The sequence below is a fragment of the Mya arenaria genome, chromosome 9, assembly GCF_026914265.1.
Source record: "Mya arenaria isolate MELC-2E11 chromosome 9, ASM2691426v1".
Taxonomy (NCBI): domain Eukaryota; kingdom Metazoa; phylum Mollusca; class Bivalvia; order Myida; family Myidae; genus Mya; species Mya arenaria.
The window spans coordinates 18,384,461-18,411,517 of NC_069130.1; the positions used below are offsets into that span (position 1 = coordinate 18,384,461).

General features: G+C 34.8%; 1 protein-coding gene across 3 annotated transcripts; it reads left to right on the forward strand.

Annotated features, from left to right (window-relative positions):
- The first annotated feature begins 644 nt into the window (after positions 1–644).
- On the forward strand, positions 645–25,677 carry LOC128202752 (eukaryotic translation initiation factor 4 gamma 3-like). Of its 3 annotated transcripts, none has more exons than XM_052903866.1 (18): positions 645–1,593; positions 8,650–8,835; positions 9,397–9,582; positions 10,158–10,361; positions 11,131–11,313; positions 12,000–12,137; positions 12,983–13,042; positions 13,591–13,737; positions 15,762–15,829; positions 16,161–16,317; positions 16,620–16,724; positions 17,262–17,397; positions 18,138–18,271; positions 18,406–18,485; positions 20,972–21,110; positions 22,421–22,643; positions 24,352–24,498; positions 24,733–25,677. In XM_052903866.1, exons 1-18 carry the CDS (start codon positions 1,057–1,059, stop codon positions 24,879–24,881), a joined length of 2,979 nt encoding a protein of 992 aa, XP_052759826.1. In that variant the 5' UTR covers positions 645–1,056; the 3' UTR covers positions 24,882–25,677. The 3 variants fall into 3 exon arrangements, with proteins under 3 accessions (XP_052759826.1, XP_052759827.1, XP_052759828.1); XM_052903867.1 differs by having other exon boundaries at positions 20,972–21,098; XM_052903868.1 differs by lacking the exon at positions 12,000–12,137.
- Positions 25,678–27,057: the final 1,380 nt, after the last annotated feature.

A 27,057-nucleotide genomic window follows, 5' to 3' on the forward strand; every position in this document is an offset into this window, starting at 1 on the left:
TCACAACATAACAGAACAGAACATTTTTAAGCTTAAGCATACAATATGTATAGAAACAAAACATGGCATGTGACATTTTATGTATATTTTTAACATAAAAATTATGAGAAGGTGTATGAAAATATCAAGAATGTTGTCAATTGTGGTCACCAAGTATTTATATATATATATATATATATAAACTAATTTACGGATAAAAAGTGCAACAACAAGGTTCATGTTGAGTGTTACATACAATTTAGTGGCTAACTGTATTACGAAAATATTCATTAAAAAGTGTTTGATGGTATCAAATATCAAAGTTTAATCACTACAGTAAATAATGCAATGAACAAAACAAAATATATCATCCTAGTCCTATATACGAAAAAACATAATCAATGGATATACAGTATCAAAGAATCACGTAATATGAAGGACTTATCACAGTACAGCACTTACTTCCTTAAGATAGTTTCGTTATTATTTTGCATTAAAAATATTTGTAATGATCTCCAATATCACTTAAAGGATGTACATTTAGTAAATATAATGCAGATAATTTTATGATAAACATGGTTTCAACTCATAGGCTATGAACTTTATCATTGATAACCGGGTTTTACACATATCTAGCTAAATTAAATACGCCTACTGAGTTTTGGTTTTCCCAGTGAAATCGAAACTAGGAAATATAAACATTATGGCCAGCCATCAACATTGTGTTTTGGCGATTAAAAATCAAAAACGAGTAATTTAATCGGATATTGTAAGGGTTGTAAGGGATATTCATGTAATATGTGTATACATCTCATATCAAAGCATAAGCATTCAGACACGATGTTATAAATAAAGGTGCCACTGCGAAAAGACGTGTTGATAAAGATGTGACATGGAAATTGTCTTGGAAATTAAGACATTAACGAAAAGATCTGCGAAGAAGATTTCGTTGTATTGCAGAAAGCACATGGCGTCGACATGTGTACAATGTTAAAAAGTAAATCATTCGAATTGCGAAAAACAACTGGTTGACCTCATTGAAGTCTCTCATCCGAGTACAGGTCATAAAACGTAATCATGCATGGGTTAGAGGATTTATTGAATGACGCACAACGTGTAGAAAAAGATGCCGCTGTCAATAGAGAGAAAAACAATTTAGCCAAAGAAGATAATTTGAAAGCTGTACGTGATTTTAGAAAAGACATTGACGATTATTTTGACAAGTTACAAATAAAAGTAGAACAAGAGATAAGACAATGTCATTCGAGAAATGAAGGCATGTTAACTGAACAACTTAAAACATGCCTTGAAGTAAAAGAAAAAGCGCTGATAAAACAAAAGCAAATTAATTCAATAGTACAGAAAAATCTAAAGTGCACTCTATATGCAAGACCTGAGAACTTACGAACAGAAATAGCTACCCTGAAACAAACCTTAAATGAAGCTTCAAGACAGGCCAGGTGTGGAATGTACGAATTCCAGAAAAATGATGTCGTTCAAAGCCTGATATTGACGGAAAGTGTATTAGGCACATTAAAAGATAACCGCAGTGGAATCGAAGAGCTTACTTACACTTTACCTGAACATGTAGAACGCAACGAAAAACTTATGCAGGTAAAACATATAATTAAGATAATTTCTAAATTTGCATCAATCATAACGCTTAAAAATACAGTGTTTTTTTGTGTTTTTTTGCAACTGCCTGCGCTTTCCAGAGTTTGACGCATTTTATGACTAGGGAGAAATCAAACTCATGTCAAATACACGATAAAGTCGCAAATATAGATGTTCTTATTTAAAGCACACAAATGTATTTGTTGAAATAATATTTCCTTTCTTAAAGAAAATATCTAGATTCAGTTTTCTTGTTAAAAGTCAATGTAACATTTTAATGTACAACTTGCAAAATTATCTTTCGATATCCCCATCTATAATTAAGTGGTTCGAGTAGCATCAAGCAACTGGTGTACATTTGACATGGAAAAGAAATGTATTGAACATGAATATTATGAAATAAAAACAACAACATGTATTCATTAAGTCGGTATTAGCTAAAACAGATTGGAATAATGTCAATTAATATCCATTTCTCAAAGGCTTTCAGCAACAGCGGTATCATTCTATAACTTTCAACTAACTACCAGTACGTATCATAACTTATTCACCACCTAAAAAGGATATCAATTAAAACAGATAAATGAGTACGCTGCATTCCTTCCTTCGCTCTACTTCTGTTTGAAAACTGAATTCTGAAGGAGCAAGGACAAAATAAGCTATTATTTGTCATTCTTGACAATTTCAACACATGCTTGTATTAATACACATTACCAGACAAATGAACTCTATGCATGCATTTTTCATCAGTTTCTTTAATGCATATGCTCAATCATTTTAGAGATCAATATGCTGAGTTTATTCCTTGAGTAGAAATTATGATTTGAAAAACTTCTCATTATTATAACAGTATATTATAAGAGTAACAAAACATGGCCTGAACTACCTGCGAAAAATTGGCGCGAGTCATGTTTAATTTCAGTTTCGAAGGTAGTAGGGGCAGTGACTGGTTTTTACCATATTAGCAAGCTTATCGTTCAATTAGTAGGTTGACAATTATTAGAATAGCGTAGTTATTCATTTTCATGCTACTTATTGCGTGGTACTACTTTTACCGTTCTGATATAAATGTTCAGACATAAGTGAAAACAACAAGACAAAAACACCCTTTCCAATATGGTACAAATTACTACTAATAATTTTTACATTCTACTAGTAATATGATATTGTGCTAAGTTAATTCTTGTCAAACATAGTCACGAAAAAGCTGCACAACAAACCAGGTACCTTATACTTAAACTGCATTTATGTTTAAAATGACTTAAGAACATTAGATATTCAACTATTTTTTTAACCATGTACACACATGTTTTGAAAAGTGTTTCCAAGTATCCAACCCATTTAAGCAATAAATTTAGATAACTCTTTTATACATGTTATGTCAATTATGGCTCTTTATAATTCGAATTTGAAATTCTGATTAAGGTTTTACACATAAGCGTTCATATGTCAATACCTCATCAAATAATTTTAGTATTGCATTGAAACTATATACAAGGGCTCCCAACCATCCAACCTACTACTAAGGTAGTTTCACTCTATCTTGCATACAACGCAACGTTTGACCCTTTATTATTTTATTCAAAAATTATGGTTAAGGTTTTGCATTTTATCTTATTCTAAAGTGGCACATGCATGTTTTACCAACATTTTGCAATTCTTAAACTTTAAGGTTGAAACGTGGAGATATGTGGTCTCTATGATAGGCTTGTTATGAAGGTTATTCACCACAATCAAATTAATTGTACTGCAACCGGCTTGGGTCGCTTTTGTTATGTTCTTTATATCACATATGTATACACGTTGCTTAGCTCACGAAAAAAGGCTACAGTGACAAAAATATAACAACTGATAAACAGTCAATCCATAAAGCTTGATAAATTTCTGAAAGCATGCATTTCATTTATTATTTTGCATAAGTAGCTAAGCACCAAGCGGACAAAACTTAACTATTTACCCCTCAACTTCCTTTTCTTAAATGAACTGCCTTTCGGCAATTGCGGTTATCATCCGATGAACGCAACATCTTCGGATATGCTCAGAATCACCGCATTACATAACGCATGGAAATTGTTATCTTGTTTTTAGTTGTACTGTGTCAGCAAGTCCCATAAAAGAAAATCAACATTTTAGAAAGTGTTAATTTATGATAAGCCAATTGTAGTGTTATCATTAGTGTTTCAATGCTACTGTAACGTGCCGGCTGTATGTTCAATCGGTGTCGTAGAGCCTATATGGATCGCTCTTATATAAATTTTCCTCAGGCTACTTTGCCTTATGATTAAAACAAATGATTCGAAAAATGATTGGTGAGTTAAAACATAATCAACCAAATAATCAGGGTTCAAAGATTATGCATTGGTTTATATAAATTTCAGTCACTTTAATGATGAATGGCTTTCTCTTACGGGAGCTTGTTTATTGGCGATGCAAAATACCTTAACCTTTGTCAGCGCGCAGATCGCAATGCTCTGTGGCCAACGCAGTTGTCAGGTATGAGGCTTATTAGAGTTTCTAGCCACCAGCTCCGTTCACCAGACTAGATCGCAATGCTCTATGTATCTGGCTACTTGAACTGGAACGCTAGATAACCCTGTAGATGTCAAGTTCCTGGTGCCTTTTTATCCCACAGATCGCAATGCTCTGTGTTCAATAATAAACAGCCAGAAAGTCAAGACTCTAATTATTTGCCTTCAAAAGACTATTTCCGGTTTACTGTTTGATATTACCTCGACGGCGGTCAAACACAGAATGAATCTTTTAGCTAAGCGACGCGCTTATATACTCACCGGGCGGACGAGTACATTATTAAGATGGGTAAAACGGGTATATTCCACTTTGCGAAAACATAAAGGGAGACAGCTTTATTTTTACTTATACTCTTTATGAAAACAACTCCCGGTTAATTAATAATGTTTAACATGATTTCTTTAATTATTATTGTCGCTAATAAAATAGTTGTATGGAATAAATAAGTCTAAAATGTAAAACTAATCTTTAAAACACCGCGAGACATTTAACTTTGTTAATTCAAATGGTAAATTTATAACAAAGGGCGGTAATCGTGCAAATATGCGGTTACGCTACATTACCCACGCCTCCAAGTTCATGCGTCCCTGCATGACTTATAAAAAAATGACCAAAAAATGCAATTTTTAATAAAACAAGTTTGTAACCACAAACAACAATATGCAATTTCAAAAATGCCAATACAGTTCAACAATTTCGTAAAAAAAATGTTTCGTAAATGTTAATGCCACAAATTCACAGTAATTTCAACACTCAAAAGATACAAACATTTTCACAACTTAACTATCTCATTTAAACAAATGTTATTCTGGTTCAGTTTCTACTTGTGTCCCCAAGTCAAATGAACATAGAATGATTGGCTGTCCTTCTGATCCTGCCCACAAATGTTGCATCTCAAAGGTGCATTCATATTGTTAAAACCAACATGAGCACACTACATGACGTAGTCCCTATACTGTATGCCACAATGTTTGCAAACAAATTGCTTATTCTGATATATGTGTTCGTCTGGCTCATCAATTTCCGTCTGCATCTGCTGATCCCTTGATTCTTTCTTGATCATTACCAGATCTGTCTGTACTTCAGTCACAGACGTTCTCGACTGAAAACAAAACTTCTTTGGCGTAGAGTTGGAAGGTACGTCGTTGCACTTCCTCTTGGAAGCGAACACTGGCTGGAATGTTGGTTTCCCGAAGATTTTGCCCTTGAAGATAATGTTGGTCTTCTCTATCTTCTGAATGTTCGACTTCCCTTTCTTCGCTACAAACTTCAACATTCCAATGCCTTTATTATTTTCCGCTGTAGGCACACTTGTTTTCTGCTTCTCAATAGCGACTGCTGTCTCTTCCAGTGTGCTCTTTGGCTCTTTTTCGTCCTCCATGAACACATTTGGTTTACTTTCTAGCGACCGATCTGTTTCCCATTGAACTTCACTATCCTTCCCACGATGTACTTTTCGCACATGTTTTAGCATGTATGCTCTTCTCTTGAACACTTTTGTACAACTCTCACAGGTTCTTCCGGTCCTTTTTATCCACCCCATGTCCTTATCCCTTTTCTCAGTTGTCATTGTTTTCGCCGTTGTCCAACTGAATATCGACAGAACATAATCGTTTGTCCATAAAGGCTCTTTTCTCTTACATGTACGCTCACCCGTATTCGCATGGGATTGAGAAGCTTTTAGTTTGGAACAATTCCTTCTCAAATGGTACTTTGACCCACATTCAAAACATCTTTTTCCGTTGTCCCTGTTAAGACCCCATTTACGGTTACGGACGTTTCCACTCCAGCCGTAATTCATCTGTGAATGTGACGGACTACACATTTCCTTTGATAACTTATCAATAGTGCATTGCATTTCCTGCACTTTCTTCATAAGTTCCTTTACCTCATACGCTATCGTCGGACTTTCGTTTGCGGCAAAGCACACCATTCCCTTGCTCTTTCTTTCCGCTCTGTAGAAAGCATCCAGCTCTACAGCATGACACACTGCGTCATTTAAATTCACAGGCCTAGCCTGTTTTATCTTCAATCGCATATCCGAATTCACCAAAGCATCCACAAACTGCTCTTTTACCAATGTCTCGCGCACGTCTACGGGTGCGCTTGGATATGCAAGGTTCGTCAGGCGACGAATATCTTGCCCTAGCTCAGTAATCGGCTCTGTAGCTCTCTGTCGCCTGTCCTTTAACTGAACTCTGTATAATTCAGTCTGGTTCGGAGGAGCGAACCTCTCCTCAAGGGCTTGAACTAATTCCGTGTAATTAGTTGTTTTCGTGGCCAAATTGCCATAAACACCTTGTGCCTGTCCTCGCAATGACACTGACAAATAAGGACCCTTTTTGGTATCATCCCAGTCATTTAACATAGCACAAGCTTCAAAATGTGCCTTATAATCAGCCCAGGCACCATTTCCATCAAACGTAGCCGGCTTCATGACGGTTCGTTTGTCACTATCTGCTGAGCCTCCAGCCCTTAATGGCTTACTTGTCTGGCCCTGACAAGTCTCAATTGCTTGTGGTTTCAGACCACCACAAACAGTACCGACCCCAGCTTCGTCGGTCCCAGGCTCACTTTTTAACCGTCGCCTCTCTGTGACAAAATCGGTCCTAGCAGGTGTCTGTATGCCTACATCACATCGCGTGTGAACCCCTGGCTTAGGCATATAAGTTACAAGCCTGCTACAGGACAAATCCAAGTCCCGTTGTGCCATCGCTATTTCTTTCTCTAGTTGTAGAATGTGCACCTCCCGCTTTAAATGTTCGATTTCTCTGGCCATCATCTCTAACTCTTCATATAGGTCTGGCTGTGATGACGTTCGATCCATATTTAATGTAGCCCCACGTTGGGCGCCAAATTTTGTAACGTGCCGGCTGTATGTTCAATCGGTGTCGTAGAGCCTATATGGATCGCTCTTATATAAATTTTCCTCAGGCTACTTTGCCTTATGATTAAAACAAATGATTCGAAAAATGATTGGTGAGTTAAAACATAATCAACCAAATAATCAGGGTTCAAAGATTATGCATTGGTTTATATAAATTTCAGTCACTTTAATGATGAATGGCTTTCTCTTACGGGAGCTTGTTTATTGGCGATGCAAAATACCTTAACCTTTGTCAGCGCGCAGATCGCAATGCTCTGTGGCCAACGCAGTTGTCAGGTATGAGGCTTATTAGAGTTTCTAGCCACCAGCTCCGTTCACCAGACTAGATCGCAATGCTCTATGTATCTGGCTACTTGAACTGGAACGCTAGATAACCCTGTAGATGTCAAGTTCCTGGTGCCTTTTTATCCCACAGATCGCAATGCTCTGTGTTCAATAATAAACAGCCAGAAAGTCAAGACTCTAATTATTTGCCTTCAAAAGACTATTTCCGGTTTACTGTTTGATATTACCTCGACGGCGGTCAAACACAGAATGAATCTTTTAGCTAAGCGACGCGCTTATATACTCACCGGGCGGACGAGTTCATTATTAAGATGGGTAAAACGGGTATATTCCACTTTGCGAAAACATAAAGGGAGACAGCTTTATTTTTACTTATACTCTTTATGAAAACAACTCCCGGTTAATTAATAATGTTTAACATGATTTCTTTAATTATTATTGTCGCTAATAAAATAGTTGTATGGAATAAATAAGTCTAAAATGTAAAACTAATCTTTAAAACACCGCGAGACATTTAACTTTGTTAATTCAAATGGTAAATTTATAACAAAGGGCGGTAATCGTGCAAATATGCGGTTACGCTACACTACGTTTAAAAGAGATTTCAAGTGGTTGATCTTTTCCCGCGTTATTGTGGCGTCATTTGATAAGGTGTTTCCGGTAACGGTCGGGTCGTTTTATTAACAGAATGGGTGAGAAGGGATTACTGAAAGGTTTTCTTAAATGAAAAGAAGTATTTTCAAAAATTCTTGAATCAAATAATCGACGATTGATATAAATATAAGTAATGAATTGCGGTATTGATGTCATTATCTCCTTCGGACTCCACACACTTTAACCACCCCAACTGCGTAACTTAAACTTTTTTTTCAAAGAATATTAAATTATCATAATTAGACCCTGAAATAAGTTCGGCAATATCTGATTCGTTTAAAAATATATAGTCTAAGAGAAACTAAGTATGATTTTTCTTGATCTATTAAAACAGTTTCGTGTTTGGCTTGCACCAAAAAGTATCAGTTTTTCTCGAGGAAATCATGTTTTAAGAGTTGTATTGATACTTTTGTTGATTAAAGATAAAGTGCAATTGAGAAAATGAGCAAAGAAATAGCGAATGCCGATTGGTTTGATTAGAGTGAGCATAGGCCTACCTAAGTTTCTTGAGGAATGAGTGTGGAATTTATTCTACTTTAAATACTTTTTTATTTCAATTTCTTTTAAATAACCATCGTGCATGATCTCATATAATATACATAGACGTAATCAACGGAAAGGCTTTACAGAAAAACACATTTAATTCCTTTAATGACTAATCTTAATAAATCTAAAAACGAGAGTGTTGTATTGTTTTCCAGACCCAAGGCTTGCCAAGCCAGCCGAACAGACTAAAGAACAAGTCTGGTTCGTTGCCTTGCGAAATGACCAAGCCCATTACAACGACAGAGGTGCAGCTACACAAAGCGAAGAAGCCCTGGAAACAAAGACGTTTAAATTCAGGCACCAGCAGGAAGGAAGTGGAGGAGAATGACGTTGTCGTAGAGGTAATTCAAGCAATCGAAATAAGTTTCGATAAGTTAGCCATGATCTCGGCATTTACATTCAATTTTATTTTTTGCTTCAGTGTAAAATATTTTTCATAGTTTGTATAACATTTGTTCAACAAAAACACGTTTTTGAAAGTATCACAAAGTATCATTTTTAGACCTTGAAATAAGTTTTGCAATCCCTCCTGCCTTTATAAAACATATGGTCCTGAGGAACTAATATTATTTTTCTTGGCCTATTAAAACAGTTTCCTGTTGGCTGTTAAATAATCAAAAAGTTAATTTTCTTGAGGAAATCATGTTTTAGGTGTTGTGTTGATACTTTTGATGATAATAGACAAGGTGAAAGTGAAAAATGAATCAAAGAAATAGCCAATGCTGATTGGTTGGATTAGAGTGAGAGTGGGCTTACTAAAGTCTCTCAAATAGTGAGTGTGGGATTTATTCTACTTTAAGGATTACTTTCATTTCAATTTCTTTGCAAAAACCATCTTGCATGATCGCATGTTCTATACTAAAACAACATTCTAAAAAAATGATTGTTGTATGGTTTTTCAGTCCCAAGGCTTGCCTTGCCAGCCGAACATGCAAAAGAACAAGCCTGGTCTTTTTCCTTGCGAAATGAACCAGTCCATTAGAACGACAGAGGTGCAGCTACACAAAGCAAAGAAGCCTTGGAAACAAAGACGTCAAAAATCCGGCACTAACACGAAGAAAGAAGAGCAGAACGACGGTGTCATAGAGGTAATAATAGCCATCGAAATAAGTTTCGATAAGTAAGCCATAATTTTGGCATTTAAATCACATTTCAGTTATTGTTCCAGTGTTGAATAGTATTTACAGAACACGTCGTAAATTATCATAATAAGACCTTAAAATAAGTTAGGCTATTCCTACTTCGTTTATAAACGTATGGTCCTCAGAAACTACATACTATTTTTTCTTGGAATATTTAAGCAGTTTCGTTTTTGGCTGTTCACCAAAACTGATCAATTTGTCAATGAAATCCCTGTATAAGTAGTGCTTTGATACTTCCGATGATAAAAGGAAACGTGTTTTTGAGAAATGAAGCAACGAAATAGCGAATGCCGATAGGTTGGATTAGAGTGAATATGGGCTTACTTAATTTTCTCAAGAAATGAGTGTGTGACTTATTCTATTTTAAAAATACTTATTTCAACTTATTTTCGCAAACCATCGTGCATGTTCTCATGTAACATACTTAGACAACGGAAAAACTTAACAGAGAAACACACATTATTCTTTTATTGATAAATCTAAATAACACTATGAAACGTGATTGTTGTATTGGTTTCCAGTCCCGAGGTTTGCCTAGCCAGCTGAGCATACAAGATAACAAGTCTGGTCCTTCGCCTTGCGAATTGACCAAAATCATTAGAACGACAGAGGTGCAGGTACACAAAGCAAAGAAGCCCTGTAAACAAGGACGTCTGAATTCCGGCACCAACAAGAAAGAAGTGGAGGAGAACGACGCTGTCATAAAGGAAACACAGCCCATCAAAGTAAGTTTCGAATAGTTAGCCATAATCATTGCATCAACATTCCATTTCTTTATTTCTATATACTTGTGAATAACTACAGAAACAAGCTCAGTAGCCAAACGTTTAAACATAAACCCCGTTTAATGGCATATGGTTAACGCCAAAAACAGAACACAAAAACAAACAAAAAAATACAAACAAGAAACATGGAACAACAGCACAAAACTACACAAACAACACAGTGCATATATGCTGTATAAAAAACAAGGTATGTTTATCAAGGATTGTTAGGTACCGCATTGGAACGGTCAGTAAAATGTAAATTTACTGGGGGTTTAAACCAGTTTACGTGCACAAACCTCACTCTTATATTTCAAAATAAAATACGGTTTGGAAACGAAACATGTAGCTAATGAAATTATTTAATACTGGATTCCGTCCCGTCTTTCTGTTTGTCTGTCCGTCCGTCTGTCTGTAGACAAAACATTGTAAGCGCTTCATCTTCAAATTCCTTGGCTGGATTTGAAATGAAATTTTACAGGAATTTTAGGTACGAGAGTAAGTGGTGCATAGTGAGTAGAGTATTGCTCTGCGTATTTCCACTAAGTAACTCCACTTAAATAGTTACATTTATTTCAATTACTTTTAAAATATTAACGTCTATAAACGCATTTAATAAACTAAGACGAAGGCAACAGAGAAGCTTAACAAAGTAACAGATATCATTATTGTAATGACTAATCGAGATATCACTTGGGAACGTACTTGTAAGTGTTATATTGTTTTCCAGTCCCGAGGCAAGTCTATTCAACCGGGTCACACGAACAAGTCTGAACCGCCACCTTGCCAAACAAACCAGTCAATAAGAACGACCGAAGTGGAGCTTCACAAAGCAAAGAAGCCCTGGAAACCAAGACGTCTGGAAACCGCAGACAGCGAGAAGGAAGTGGAGGAAAACGACGATGCCATAGAGGTAACTAAAGCCATCACAAGTTAGCCACAAGCTTTGAATTGACAAGCAATAGTTTAAACATGTTAAGTTGAAACACTGCCAGATTGGAATGGATCTTGACAGAAAGTGTTGGTATCATGCAAATTGTTACATTGCAATGTTAAGTATTGCTCGAAGTATTTTTCGCAGAGGTATGACCCTTTATGTTTTGACAAAATAGTATACAAACTGATTATAGTGCAGGCTTAATTTCCAAATACCCAGCCCAATATAGATGAAACTTCACATGAGTATTTGGTATCAAGCCTCGTCGTGCATACCATCGGCACGGCTCTTTTTGTAGAGTTATAACACTTTGTTTTTATACAATACAGTGTATATGATATTCGTGTGCACGTTTAACTAAAACCCTTGGTCAGACTCAGATAAAATGATTTTATCAAGGTTAGTGGTAAATGCATGTTTGGTTGGATCATTGTTCACCGAGTTAGGTCCGTGTTTTAACACACACGCACACACGAACACACACACGCACGCACGCACACACACACACACACACACACACACACACACGCACACCACACACGCACACACGCACACACGCACACAATGTATAAAATAACCGCAAGCCTTATGGATCAACTTTAACATGATTGCTAAACACACAATTCTTTTTATAAGAAACACTATTTCCTCCCCCATTTTAGGACCTATGCAAGAAGACACAAATCATCTTGAACAAGCTGACACCGCAGAATTTCCAGGTTCTTGTGTCACAGATGCAGGCTCTTAAGATTGACACGGAAGATAAACTGAACGGAATCGTTGATCTTGTCTTTGAGAAGGTTCATTTGTTTCGCAATTTTAAATATTTTTTCACTGAAAACTGTCCCTACTCTAATGGTAGTGCAATTTGGTCAATCTGATCAGTTGATCTCAATGACGTTTCCCGGGCATATGTTAAATTATGTCTCCCCAATAAATGGAGACACATACTGTTTTTGCTAGAGGTGTCTGTCCGTCCGTTCGATCAAATTCCCATGAACCAATCGATGTATTTTAAAACAATCGCAACAAATATTCACCATATTTAAGCAATGTGCAGAGCGCATGTTATAAACTACTCGGTTCAAGGTCAAGGACACACTTAGAGGTCAAAGGTCATAAGGCTATTATATGAAGACATTTAATGTCTGCTTCATATCGTATGAACGGCTTGAAGGATTTTGAAAGAACTCGACACAAATGTTCACCATACTGTGACGGGGTGCAGAGCGTATGTAATAACCAGCTCGGTTGAAGGTCAAGTTCACAGAACACATTGCCTGTACACTCCATATATCTTGAACTTCTTTAAGGATTTGAAATATCTCAACACCAATGTTCACCGTATTGAGACGATTTACAGAGGAGGAGCCATTCAAAATAGTTTACTATCAAAGCCTTATCAGCAAAATGTGACATAGTAATGAAATTATGAAAGTTTATGTCTGCGTCAACATGGTCTTAAGAGTTGGTTTATTTAGATAAGTTTATGAATGTTTTTCCTGTATTACGTTAATACCTCCATTATACGCAGGACAATTCAAATTTTGTGATTCATATCTCTAATAAAAAAGTTAGCATGAAAAGTAGTTAAGCACATTCATTTTAATGCCAGTTAATTACAATTGTGTTGTTCTACTTCCAGACCATCAGTGAACCTGATTATAGTGAAGTTTATGCCAACATGTGTAAATGTCTTTCAAAGGTAAGAATAAAATTATTTCATGTTATTCAACTTTCGTTTTGAAGATTTGGAAAAAAATGAATGTAATTATACCCCTTTACCAAAAGAAAACACTGTTTCGATTCATTACGAGAGACTTGCTGGGAAGTAAATTTCGGTGCTTTAACATAAGGGATCTGAATTGATCTAATTAGATATAGATTGTCTATATTGTAGATATTGTATTCAATAGAATTGTGTCCATACCTTTTACAGTGTAATAATATTCTATTTCATAAGTATGTATACACTGGAAAGGTTCCATGTATTTTTTCGTTACAGGTTATCTATATCAATCTATTTCAGCCCCATTTTGAAGACTGATCTGAATCACTATAGAATCTGTTTTTCTGGGCAGAAACCAGTATTTTGTTGTTTTCTTAAGAGGCAAATGGAGTGTTGCCCTTGCTTTAATAAGTCTATGGTGAGAAGCGGATTTCACACGGCCTTTCCAAATTTTATAAAGCTATTCATTTAAAAAATAAAAAAAAAATAAAAAAATAAGGTTAAATGTGATTATTCAATTTCAGTTAAAAGTCAAGTCCGACTCAAAACCAGGTAAGATGGTTATATTTCGAGTTGTGTTGTTAGCGCGATGTCAACGTGAATTCAAAACCAAATACCGTCAAATCCCGGTTTTGCCACCAAACGTGAGGAATTCGCCTAATTGTAAAGATGTGAGTAACGTTGGATGACCGTAGAAGTTGAGCTTAAGTCAATGATGTTATAATGTATCAGTCATATCACAATTATTTTTGGTAAAATCTATGATTTATTATAGAAAATTATGGCGTGGCATTCATACTTAGTTTATCTGAAATATTAATTATTTTCTAAAATAATCAACTTATCCAAATATCTTGAATGCGTTAGTTTTTATCCCGACTATTCGAAGGACAATTATACTATTATACTATTATACTACTCACCCTGGTGTCGCATCGGCGTCGGCGTCTTCGTCTGCGCCGGCGTCACAACTTGGTTAAGGTTCTGCAAGCACCTTGCAGTCGATATCACAGCAAATATATCATGTACATGTATTTAATTGACACCTTAGATATGTGGTTACAACTATCAAAAGTTAAATAACATTATTTTGAATATAATGTAAATTATGGGCCTTTATTATAAGACTTAGAAAATATTGCTAAGGTTTTGCATGTAAGCAAAGATAGGTTTGAATCTCAGCAATAACTTGATATATTACATTCTTTATACAACGGTAATCACCCATCTAGCCTACTTCAATAACTAAGTAAAATAAGTCTATAGTGCATATACTGCTAATCATGGCCCTTTATTATTCGACATAGAAATTATGAGTAATATTTTGTATGTTACTTCATTTAAGTCAATATTTCAGCAAAAATATAAAATACAGCGTTTAAAAATGAGTCTTGTGCTCCATAATCAAGTAAGATAACACTACTGCATATTATCTTAGCAAAAACTTTATACAACGGAACAAAATGATCAAACATTTTGAAACTTAAATAGTCAAAAAGATTTATCTATTTTGGATATGAATAAGATAATAATGCAAATTTTAGTCCTGTATCATTTGAGTTATAAATTATGGTTAAAGGTTTGTTTGTGACCTTATTTTAATTAAAGTCTCAGCAACTACTTCATGTATTGCATAGAAAAAATGGAGTTGGGGTCCCTAATCATATAATTATTTTGGGTTTACCTATTAGTTTATTATTATTTGTTTTATTATTGAGATTCCTCAAGTTAATGCATACTTTGATATGATTTACCATTTACCCTCCTACTTTATTCGGGAATTAATTGTTGGGATAAGAGTGAGTTTGTGCACACAAACTTATTCAAACCCCCAGTAAATTTACATTGTACTGACCGTTCCAAGGCGGTACCTTTATACAATCCTTTACAAACACCCCTAGTTTTTTTATATATTATATAGGTTGTGTGTTTTGGTGGAGTTTTGTGCTGTTGTTCCACGTTTCTGATTTGTGATTGTTTGTTTTTGTGTTCTATGTCTTTGGCATTGACCCTGTGCCATTAAACCGGGTTTATGTTTAAAATTTCGACTACTGTACTTGTTTCTGTATTTTTCATATAAATATTTATACAAGGAATCTCAACCATCCATCGTACTTAAGTTATCAAGTAAGACTACTCTTTTTGCATGAAAAGTACATTATGACACATTGTTCTTTGTTATTTAACTGCTAAAGGATTGGTTCTCTATTTCTCATGTTTGTGGTTTAAAAGAGATTTTTGAAACATGTCACCGTTTACTTCTTATCATATAAACATTAGTTTTCTCAATTTACTGAAAGAAATTGTTCTTGTAAGACAATCCAGCTGCTTGTTGTAATTGTTACTGACTGATTATTTAAACGAAATTGATATTGTTCTTTGTGTTTATTTTACACATGTATACAATACTAAATGTAAATGTTTTTTATGTTCTGTAATAGTAACTTGTAAACATTAAAGGATAGTCACGTTCTGAATAAAGAATGTAATTTATACAAGGAAATGTACAAACAGTATTGTGAGGGAGCATTGGTGCTTAAGATGGATCATGTACTGTATCTGTATGCCTTAATATGATGACCAAATATAATTAGATAATGATTAAATCGATTAATAATCGATCATTGATCGGTTTCATAAACCGATTATCGATAGTATTTTTTCTGTCCGATTCCCAACACTAGATCAATTACAGGAAAACAGAAAAGAAGAATTAACTTATGGAGAAGCCGAAATAAAACAAAGATCGCTAGGAAATATGAGGTACGATTAGATATGAACGAGTAAAATTTAGGTTTTTCCAAGATATTATACTCTACTAGCAGTCAAGTTATGTCGTAATGTTGGAAATTATATCCTTGTAAGTTTTAATCTGAAGCATGTGAAATGCTTAAATAAGAAAAAAAAGAAACAAAACATTAATTTACTCAAAGTAATAGAAAAATACATGAAGGGAGATAATTGAAAACCAATTTCACAGGTATTAAAGGAAGCTGATTTTCCAAGCGTTTTTAAGTCTCTTAAGAACGGTTTCACGTATTATTTAATGTATAATAAAACTTCATGCTTAAAACAGCTTCCGTATCTATTTCAGATTCATCGGGGAATTATTCAAGTTGAAGATGATTTCTCTAAGAATTATGCATGACTGTGTGTTCAAATTACTACGGGCTAAGGATCCTGAGAGCTTAGCATGTGTGTGTAGGTTACTTACCACTATAGGAAAAGAACTTGATACTGACAAGGACAAGGTAGGTTATAGTACACTAGAATATTTAAGTTTCGGATGGCTTAGTTAGTAATTCAGATGTTTAACAAGAAATGCGGCTATATGGACAAAACATGAATTTGTTTCATTCCAGTGAATCTGATTTAAATGTGATTGTGGTACCCGCTGTAAAGAAAACGGTCGTCGATTAAAGAGGAGTTGCTATTATGGTTTTAAACAGTGTGTGGTGTTATTAACATATTTATTGTCATTTACTTATTCATTCTCATTTAACTAATTATTATTATCACGCATATTATTATTGCTTAGTTTTCAATTTTACAGCCCCGTATGGATCAGTATTTCGAACAGATGACCAAAATAGCTAACGATAAAAAGAGCTCTACAAGAGTTAGATTTATGCTTCAAGATATTATATCTGTTAGATTAGTAAGTATGGCATCTGAGGATATTTATAGTGTATTCCCATGCCTATGAGCTGTCTGAAATCGAAATTGTGTTTTTCCTTCTCATTATCTGTCATTATAAACTAATGTTGATGAAAAATATAAGGTTTTGAAAGGAAATATAAATAAAGCTTGTGACGCTTTTATTTTGTAAAGAATTATCAGACATGAAGGATAAATTAAAGTTAGTGTTGATCAATCCGTATATGATAATTGTTATCTCTGTCTGTTGTATAGTGTTTATTTTATGTTACTAACAACTGATGGTTAAAATGATATGAAATATATCTGTGTTATAAGGACTATGTGTTTACGTTATACATTATGATTTGGGTTTTTCTTCGAAATTCCTTTTTACATCGTGTTATAACTCGAAGCACGTAGCTGACATTTTGTAACACGTCCTTGTTCACATTGCCAAATGTGTTTGTTCCCAAGCTCTCTCTAGTCGTTACTTGCCGTTATTGAACATAAGATTGAAGAAAACCTTGATTATCCATGCTAATATTTGACCCAACAGAACAAGTGGGTACCTAGATGTTCAGACAACAACCCCAAGACCATCGACCAGATCCACATGGAAGTCGCACAAGAAAGGCAGGTGAAGGCCCGTTTATCTCAAGAAGTCAAGGAACTACAAAAGTTACATAAGGGAGGTTTGTAGCTCATCTTAGGGCATTGTCATTGATAACGCCTCCTCTTAAGGGCATTACCATTTACAAGGTCTATATAAAGGGGGCTACATTTACGTATCGTACTGATGTGTTGATTAATATTACTTTTTGGCTGGAAATTTAAATGCCGAAATATATTTGCCCGAATGATGGTGCTGTTCATGGTTTTAGAACTATTCATGAAAAGCTCGGACAGTAATCCAAATATGCAATGCTTGTGTCGGTCGATTTGGACATGGTTGTATAGACCAAACACAACATTACTTAATCAGATAATTAGAACAACTTAGATTAAAAGTTCCAGTTTCCTTTCGAGCTATGCTTAAAAATTACGCGGTATGTATTTTATTTTTATTTATTTTATTATTTTTTTTTTTTTTGGGGGGGGGTCGTGTTTCTTTGTAATTTGCCTACCAACAAGAGACGGAACTCGGAAATAAGATGTACAATAGTACTTGTATGCCCGATACACTTTTAGCGTCACCATTGCAATTTTTGATCGGATATTATTGTTATTATAGCCAAGTTTTAAAACGCTTACTAAACGGCTTGACGGTCGATATTCAAAATCATTTGAACTCAGTCCGGAAAAGGGCCAAGTAAAGTCGGCATATCGATTAATATTTCAATGGTCTTTTCCGTCCTCTGACAAATAAAGTTTTACTATTGAGCGATAGGTCATTCAATAAGTGTATATTTATGCATGTCAAAACTATTTAAAGATCGACGCGATCCAACCAGCGGTCAGATAGATGGTGGTTGTGCTGGACGGGGAGCCGACGGTTGGAGTATGGAAGGAAAACAACCACAACTGGCATTAGTGGACCGGTCTAAAGACCAAACACAAATCTCCAAGGTACACATCGAGGGATGTTAACCTTAAAAATATCATCTTAAGGAAGAAAAGGAAATATTCTCTTTTTTAAAAAAAATGTCTTAATGTTAATGGTTATGTTGCTTCTATCCAAAATACAGATTGCTTTGTTACAGCAAAACGTGGACGAGGAAATCAAGTTAGGCTCTGATAAGACCTCAATGGACAGGAAAACATCCAGCGCTCCAGCTAACAGGTATTAAGAAAACATTGCAGGAAAACTGCAGTAAGGATAAAACTGTGCCAAAAAGTTTTTTTTAACTTGCTCGGGGTATAAAGTTGTTGTAAGCTCATCTGATTTTCGAAGAAAATAAGTCGAGGTATTGTGATAGTCTTAGCGTTGCTGTCGTCGGCATTCAGAAGCTTTAGCCTGTGCTAAAAGCCTGTGCTCTAATTGAATTTGGATTTGTGTAGTGCTATTAAATGTTCTTTACACAATTAAAAACAATATTTCTGTTTGTAATGTTAAGAAAGACCCTCTATTTTTTTTCAAATCTATATTATAATTTCGAGCACATCCCGAACATCTGTACTATAATGTTATTAATAAGGTGATTTCATATTTGCCCTTTCGGGCTCCTGCAAATACAGCTAACCTCGAACAAATAACTCGGCCAATATGAAATCACCTAATTAATAAGTATTTTATGAATTAACTATTACCATTTTGGTTAAAAACATTCCTATCACTTACCTTAAGTTCACATTAATCCCTTATTAATTCATGGTGTCTGCTTTTCTAGACATAACTTGGCTGATTCTGACATGCACCCTTAAAGTGACATTGCACATACTTATAAATAAAGCTCTGTACATTGTAAGGAAGCATGTCTTTTCGTCTTAATTTTGTAAATCGTTTACAAAAACGCCAAATGTTTCACCTTCGTCGTCCATTTTGGTGTAAAACATAATAATATTCGTAAAAGCCACCAACGGGTTAAATACACCTGTAATATCTAACAGTATAAAGTGGTTCAATTATTCAAAACCCAGGTTAAAGTATTCCAAATAGGTTTATACGAAGCACACAAATTCAAGCATATTTCTGATATTAGGCGAGTTTCGACAGCCAATGAAAATGGCCCATTTCTCAAATTCTGTATTAGGCGAGTTTTGTAGCCAATTAAAACGGAGGAAACTCATATTAGCCGAGTTTTGTTGATATTGGCCGAGTTTGGTTGATATTCAGCGAGTACTGGCATATATTGTCTTCAATTGTCTTATATTGGTATCGCATTGCCTCTGTATCTCGTCAAATACGTAATTGATGATTAATAAAATGAAATATAAATGAGGGTGTCACCCCATGGACTCCGGCTTGCTGTTAACATTTGGAATAACATCCGGTATACCGCTCAAATTTGGACAATATTTCGGAGTTCTATATAGTATGAATATTAAAAAAAACGTCCCAATATCAATATCATTTCTTACAAAATCTGAAACAACGCCTGCGTGGCGTACGTTTATACATGTGTAGGCCGTTGACGGTAGTGGTCCGGAAATATTTATGTGACCAGACCGATGATTATCTGACCGGACTGTGCATTGCCGATTTTACTTATTGATATCATTTGGAATACTTCTGTTTTAATCATCAGTTCAGCATGGTTTACTTTCAAGGAATCGGATTGGTCAAAGGTTTATGTAACCTTTCTTATGATTGGTTCGTGGATATTTCGCTCACTGTTTCCCACGATTTTCTGCAGTCTTAGTTTAAGTAACTTTTAAAATCCTTGCGAGTCTTTTTGAGGTTTGTTTCAAGAGACTAACTAACCGTTTCAATCACTGTGAGTGAGGGGAGGCGTACTGAAGTTTTCAATACCACATATTGATTACAAGTCTTCAGAACCTGACTTAAGTTGGTACTTATATCCCCGGATTACCATCCTGTTATATTTATATCAAAAGATGCGTTTACTTCGTTTTCTGGAAATATTAAGGCAAATACTAACATATTTTCTGGTATTCCATAGAAGCAATATTAGTTACAGGTCGCGTATAATCCAATGTGATGACAAATACTAACATATTTTCTAGTGTTCCATAAAGGCAATATTAGTAACAAGCCGCGTATAATCCAATGTAATTTTCATTGTTCCTGTTAACCATATTATTATTCTTATTATTTTTTATTAAAATGCAACGCTTAACTTGATCGAGAGATATCTCAAGAAGTGTACAAGTTAATTTTATGAGACATACTACGTTGTTGGATGGTAATAAAGGCGATATGCATATCATTTATGTAATGCTTTTAACCCTGTCTGTTTCGGGACTAATTTGGAATGAAACTTAATTAAATAAAATTATGTAGTATTTGGACAGCTAAAATGTTGTTGCTATGGCAACGGCAAAAGTGAAGATTTTACTGGATATTGGCATAACGCAACAATTAAGTTAATGAAACTTCGGATGTGGATAATGCAAGATAATTAATTTTGTTCGTCGTTGCCGACTGACATTGTACTATTTTTATGTCCAGACAGCGTGTGAGTATCTGTGATATTTTTACTTTAACGTAGACATTCTATGCTTTGTTCCTTAAAGACACTGACATCAGGGTAAGTAATTGTTTTTAAACGACTGTCAGCCTTTCTTCGTCCTTTGCCAAATTTGACCCTAATATAGATTTTATCTGTAAGCTTTTCCACTGTTTCAAAGTTTCCCATCATTCGGTAGGTCGGAGGAAGACATTAGTCGAATAATCCCAGACACATGTCCCGGAAGTAGAGAAAGGCGTTGCAGAGGAGGGTTTTGGACACCTCTAAACCTCAGAACCAGAATACCACAGGAACACATCAAAGAGGTTATTAAATGGGTAGTTATAGATTACGGAAGTTTTCAAAATTTATATAAACGATCATTGGCGAGTTTTTTTCTTTTCTATTATTAACCTGTAAACACGTTTTTAAAGTTTCGTCTGAATTGACCACGTATGTGATGTTCTATTCATAAAATGTATTCTGATTGGTTCGATGCACGTGATCTTGAAGCATTTGCCATAACTGTTAGGTTGAAAATAAGTTAAATCGATTAAGGATCAATTTAACGAAACATCCAATGTGTTTGACCATTTCAACTTCATTCCTCAACCATTTTATATCATCAATTAGATACATCAGAACGATGAATGAATGCTTATTTATCATTCGTTAATAACCATGCTTATATGCTCATGTCGTTTCCAGATATTTTTCTGTTAGACATTTTCTAATTTGATTTTTGAAAATTTAATAGTGATAAATATTTTACGAACTTTTTTATATATTTTACAATAGGGGACACAACAGTTTGTCTGATGACCCGAAACTCTCCTATATTATTCAATCTGTTTCGAGAAATGTGGATCTATTTTGACGTAGTGATCACGACGTTGTAGGTGTATGGATATTATCATGTGCATGTATTTCAATCATATCGTGTTATGAGTTCTCACACCAAACATATTTAATTGTAATATATTTCTCTGTGTAACAACTAAATTAGATGAATGTTTACATATTTTTATATGCGTATATAATACCAACCGTTACTACAGGATAAGCATAACCATTGAACCACGTTTTAATATTTGGCCTTCCCCACTCACTTTTGCGCTGTGAAAAGCCCTAAAGACTCACATCATGTACACTTATTTATAAAGGAGCACATGCGCTTGTTAGAAGCTCCAACACCTACGTATGATATCCAACCTATTTATGTTTATTCAAAGGGTCATAAGGTCACTTGCATGTGGGCAGTTTCTGCGCCCGGGTGCGATTGGTCCTACTAAAAAGTTTTTTTTCGGTTATTCGTTACATATTATTAATCTTACCCCTATTTACTCACTATTTCAGAGAAGATCACAGGCTTAAGAATCCTTGTCAGAACAAACATATTATCCCACCGTTTGACAATAGTATGCATTTAACTTCTATTTGGTCCTATTGATGCAACCTAACCCTTGTTGCATTGTTAATTTAAGGGTCACAAGAAGGTTGCTTAATTAGTGTTCGAAAAGGCTTAAAGTATGGCGATGATATCAGTACTATAGCAATGATAACATTATGATGTTATATACGCAGTCAACTTACCTGTTAAAGCCTTCACTTGAACGATACTATTAATGACAATTCCTCTCATCTTTAGGGTCTGGTGAACACCAAACGTGGAGGGAGCACTCTTACTACACCTTCAACTGGCCTTCCAATGACAGAAATCGCAGACCGCTTGCACGATCTTGTCGTTGTTCGGCGGGAAGATAACGAGACGCTATTCAACTGGATCGAGTCTAACATTGACGATGGGGCCAAGGCAAACACCCAGTTTATACGGGAGCTAATGACAGCAGTGTGTCAGAGTTCCATTAAAGGTCGGCATGTTTTTTTATCAATAACACAATGTGTTCGTTAAATGGCATAAGGTACCTACCAACATTTAAATAAAGGTACGTTTAGGCATAAACCACAAAATGTAATTTGTGCAATTAAAATTTGAAGAATGTGAAAGCTCATATTATTCCCTTCGAGCTTGTCTGTTGTTTAGACAAAAATTACGTCTAGATAATATACATAGCCATAACCAACGTGTCCTTGTGCGAAAACATAAGCTTCGTATCTATGTTGGCATGTTGGCAGCTCTTGTTTTAAACATATAGCGTATTTATACGCCCGTTTAAAACAACGGGATGTATTATAGTTTAACCTGCGGCGTACGAGCGGATGGGCGTGTTTGCTTTCGGGAAGTGTCCGGTATGTTGTCCGCTCAATCACTTTAAAACGATTTGTCCAATAATCACCGAATTTGGTGAATGTTTTTTTGCATAATGTCCTGAACAAGTTCGTTCAACAGCCATAAAGCTTTAGTCACTCACTAACAATTACCCTTTATTTATAAAAATAACATCAAATCGGTCATGCCCGATCAATATCCGAAGAATCACCAAACTCGGTCAGAATGTGCATTGACATTATATCTCAAGTTTGTTTACCAGCCATATCGATCTTGTCACTCAAGAGTATTCGGTCTTTAATTATAAAATTACCTGTCCGATCAATAATTCTGTAATCTTTTGTCAATGAAACAATTGTGGTGAGAATGGGTTTTGAGACTGTATCTTGGATTAGTTTATCAACCAGCTTTATCGCTTGAGTTACTCAAGAGTAATAACTTAAAATTGGTCATGTCCGGTCAATAACTTTAGAAGCCTTTGTCCCACCATAACCAAATGTTGTCAGAATGTATATGAGCAGGATATCTTGGTCAAGCTCGATAACCATCCATATCGACTTGGTGACTTAACGTACAACCACGTAAAATCAACTCATTCAGATTTCCTCGGTCATTTTATCGAAAACCGACCCGGTACATCTGAGAAGTAGTTCGTAAATTTTTTAATAATATCGGTAATTAAATATTGTGTTATAGCTTGTATTTATTGATCTAAATTTAAATTGATTGCCAGTGAAATGTATTATTACAAACATCATCCCAAGAGTTAAGTCATTAAGTTTAACTGCTAAATTAAATTACTCCGCGACCCACTTGCAGCGTACTTAAGCATACTGATTTCTTAGTATGTACACCGTATACATCCGTGGTTGTTTTCGATAAAAATGGCCGATGAGTAACGAATGGTAATCAAAAATGATGTTTTATGTATGTTTGCGCTATTGTTTGTTTGGAAGTAATTTTCGGAGCATATTTTGCATGTGCACTGTAGGTATTATAACATTGAGGCTTGTGGGCTTCTACTTATGTTAAAGGAAAAAGGAAACCAAGTGCTTATCATACAGAGCATAGTGGGAATACAAACAAAAACCAAGATCGGAGGCTAGAGGCTTGCCTATATTCGGATCATCATTTTTTACCAATAAACGATTTCTTTTACCAATTAACTTTCATCTTATAACATAACTAAGAAACTAAGATTGCACTCACTTCATTGATAGTGTTTATGGTTGTCAAATGAATTGTGAACAAAACTATTCGTCATTTATCCTGAAAAAGTATGACTTAGGGCTGCTATACTCCGCTTGAAGGACATTTTCAAATGATTTACATGGAAATTCTGTTTCAAGGTGAGAAGGGCAAGGAGGAAGTAGTACCGAGCGATATCAGCAAACGTAGAAACCTGCTACAAAAGTACCTCGGTCACAAGCCTATGTTCGAACTCCAGGCACTGTTTGCTCTGCAGGTGCTTGTGGCCAGACTTGAATACCCACAGGGTATGAATTTGGTTCACTGTAAACATATAAATTAACTGCATAAACATATGCCATCAATAAGCGTCGCTACCAATCGAGTACCCTTTGAAATCAGACAGTTTCCTACACATTTTTAAAGCGTCCTCTTAAATTTCCATCACGCAAACAATTAAAATCTTTTATACTGTGTTACTGATCCAACTCAAGGGACGTCCAGGAGTTTTGAGAAATGTGTGATTTTGTGTTACATTCCAGGTCTTCTCAAGAGTTTATTCCACATTCTTTACGACGAGGATATTATTTCCGAGGACGCTTTTGTTGAGTGGAAGAGAAGTGAGGACGAGCCGGATGGGAAGAATACGACCCTTGAACATGTTGTTAAGTTCTTTGAATGGCTTACATAGTTTGAAGAGGACAATTGAGTATTTCTAATTGCGACGGGTTATTACTTATATACATGCATGAATAAGTATGCCGTCTTATAAACAAACATATTTTTATTATGTGTTGTATCGCAATAAAGTTTGAAACAAATAGACTGGAAATGATAGACTATGTGTTTCTGAATTTACAAGTTAAAATACAAGTTCGATTTTCGACAGTCGCTTAGTATTCGAATTTATTTCATGTATATCGGTGTAAGAATGAAACATATTGGTGAATGATAACTTGTTCATATCACTCTGGCTCGTTATTGTTTTGCAATGTTAAAAACCTAAATATTTGTTTACTTAACGGCATCATTAAGCATACTAAATCAGGCCGAGGCAAATATTGTGACTATTTGAAGTCGTGATGTGCATAAATGCAAGAATAATGTGTGATACATTTCTTTTGGAAAAGATGTTCCCATGTGCATGTTACACACTAAACTGTATATGTACATTTAAGACAAGAGCATCTCCGATTATTGCTACTCCTTTGAATTTATTATTATATTTATATGATCAGTAATTGTCATTTACTTTCTTATGATGATGTATAACATGCATGTCTGTTTTTCATTATGTTAACTGAGTAAATATGTTCTACTCTACAAAACACTAGCATGCACACATGCCATTGATCTACATTAAATTAAAATGTTTTAAGGTGTAATGATAAAATATAATATACGATGAATTTGTTTTATAATGTATTTGAATGTTACTGATATTACATTTTTTTCAATCATTGATTTATTAAATATATAGTTGTGAATAGTTTTCATTTTTAAGTTATATCTATTGACATTTGTTTGTTTCGCTTATTTGCGTTTTCTAAGGCTTCGCTCAATTCTTAAGATGATGTCAATGTTGTTTAAAATAATACTAAGTACAGTGCTGAAGGAACGCGTCTTTGAATTCAGTGCGCATGTGGACTTTTCTTGAACAGGCAGTGGGTTAGCGGCATTTATTATTTATTCATTGAACAAGCTATGTAGTACATAATTAATAGAGATAGAAATAGAGTAATGCTATATTACACATGCGTAATACAGAAAATACGTGATAGTTAGATTAAAAAGGAAACAAGGTTTATACAAGGGACAGCGAAGTGGTATTCATCTTCTAACTTATAATATGTTATACAAAATCATTCTTCTCTTGTTATGTTATTCCAAAAAAAAAAGCCGGTGTGATTATTATTAGTTTTGTTGTTAGATGCTACCTTATACTTCTGAATATTTCATGCTTAAAGGTGTTTTTAAATCCATATCGAATCTGTTTAAAAAACATAATTACATTACATATATTAATTAACTATGATAATTACTGCCCACTATTTCATAACTGCCGTTTTGTTTCGTTAGTTATTTTCAATTTCGTTTAACAGATTTCTGGAGATAATGTGTGTATATGTTATTTTACTACAAAAATGTATCATGGTCTAATATTTAAAAAAAATAAATGTTAAACGCATATAATACACGTATTTTACCTACAGGTTTTCAGTATATAAATAATTTTGTGTGGAAGTTTAACCCCGAGTATATTATTACAAATCAAAGTAATTATAGTATGTATTGGTTCTACATCGTTATAATGAGGACATCCCAAACCCCACATCCTACGAATTTGACCAGCTTTACATGTAAATAATGCTCAGTTGATAGGCTAACACAGCTTTGAAGATTATTTCATGTATGTTTAGAAAACTGCCTTATTTGCTCTGTCTAAAATATATTCTGGCATTTCTTAAAACAACCTCTAGAAGTTAATACAATTCGTATATAACACAATTGTGGTACAATTTACTTTACTAAGACGGTTTGCGGTAATATTAAGCCAAATCAGAAAACAACAGTTCTTGTCTTATCTTAATAGCGTATGGGTCCCATCATATATTGCAGTTGTTACGTAAAATGTATAAAATGTGTTGCATTTTGGCATTTGCCTTCACAGTTCACCAGTTAATCCAAAAAAATATGTTTTTATCTTGCCACTAGTGTATATATTTATTGCAAAGCATAAACAAACCATCTCTAAGACCTTATTTAAAAACATATACCAATGATATGTCCTACTAGATTATCAAAGCCATTATAATTATATCAAATAAACATAGAAACTGCATTATTTATCAAACTATGTGAACGTA

What these genes read in the sequence shown, in the direction of transcription:
- LOC128202752 (XM_052903866.1), top strand. Translation starts at nt 1,057, where the DNA reads ATGCATGGGTTAGAGGATTTATTGAATGACGCACAACGTGTAGAAAAA. An exon ending in GCAACGAAAAACTTATGCAG is followed by an intron (nt 1,594 to 8,649) that starts GTAAAACATATA and finishes ATTGTTTTCCAG; the next exon opens with ACCCAAGGCTTGCCAAGCCA. An exon ending in CAGACTTGAATACCCACAGG is followed by an intron (nt 24,499 to 24,732) that starts GTATGAATTTGG and finishes GTTACATTCCAG; the next exon opens with GTCTTCTCAAGAGTTTATTC.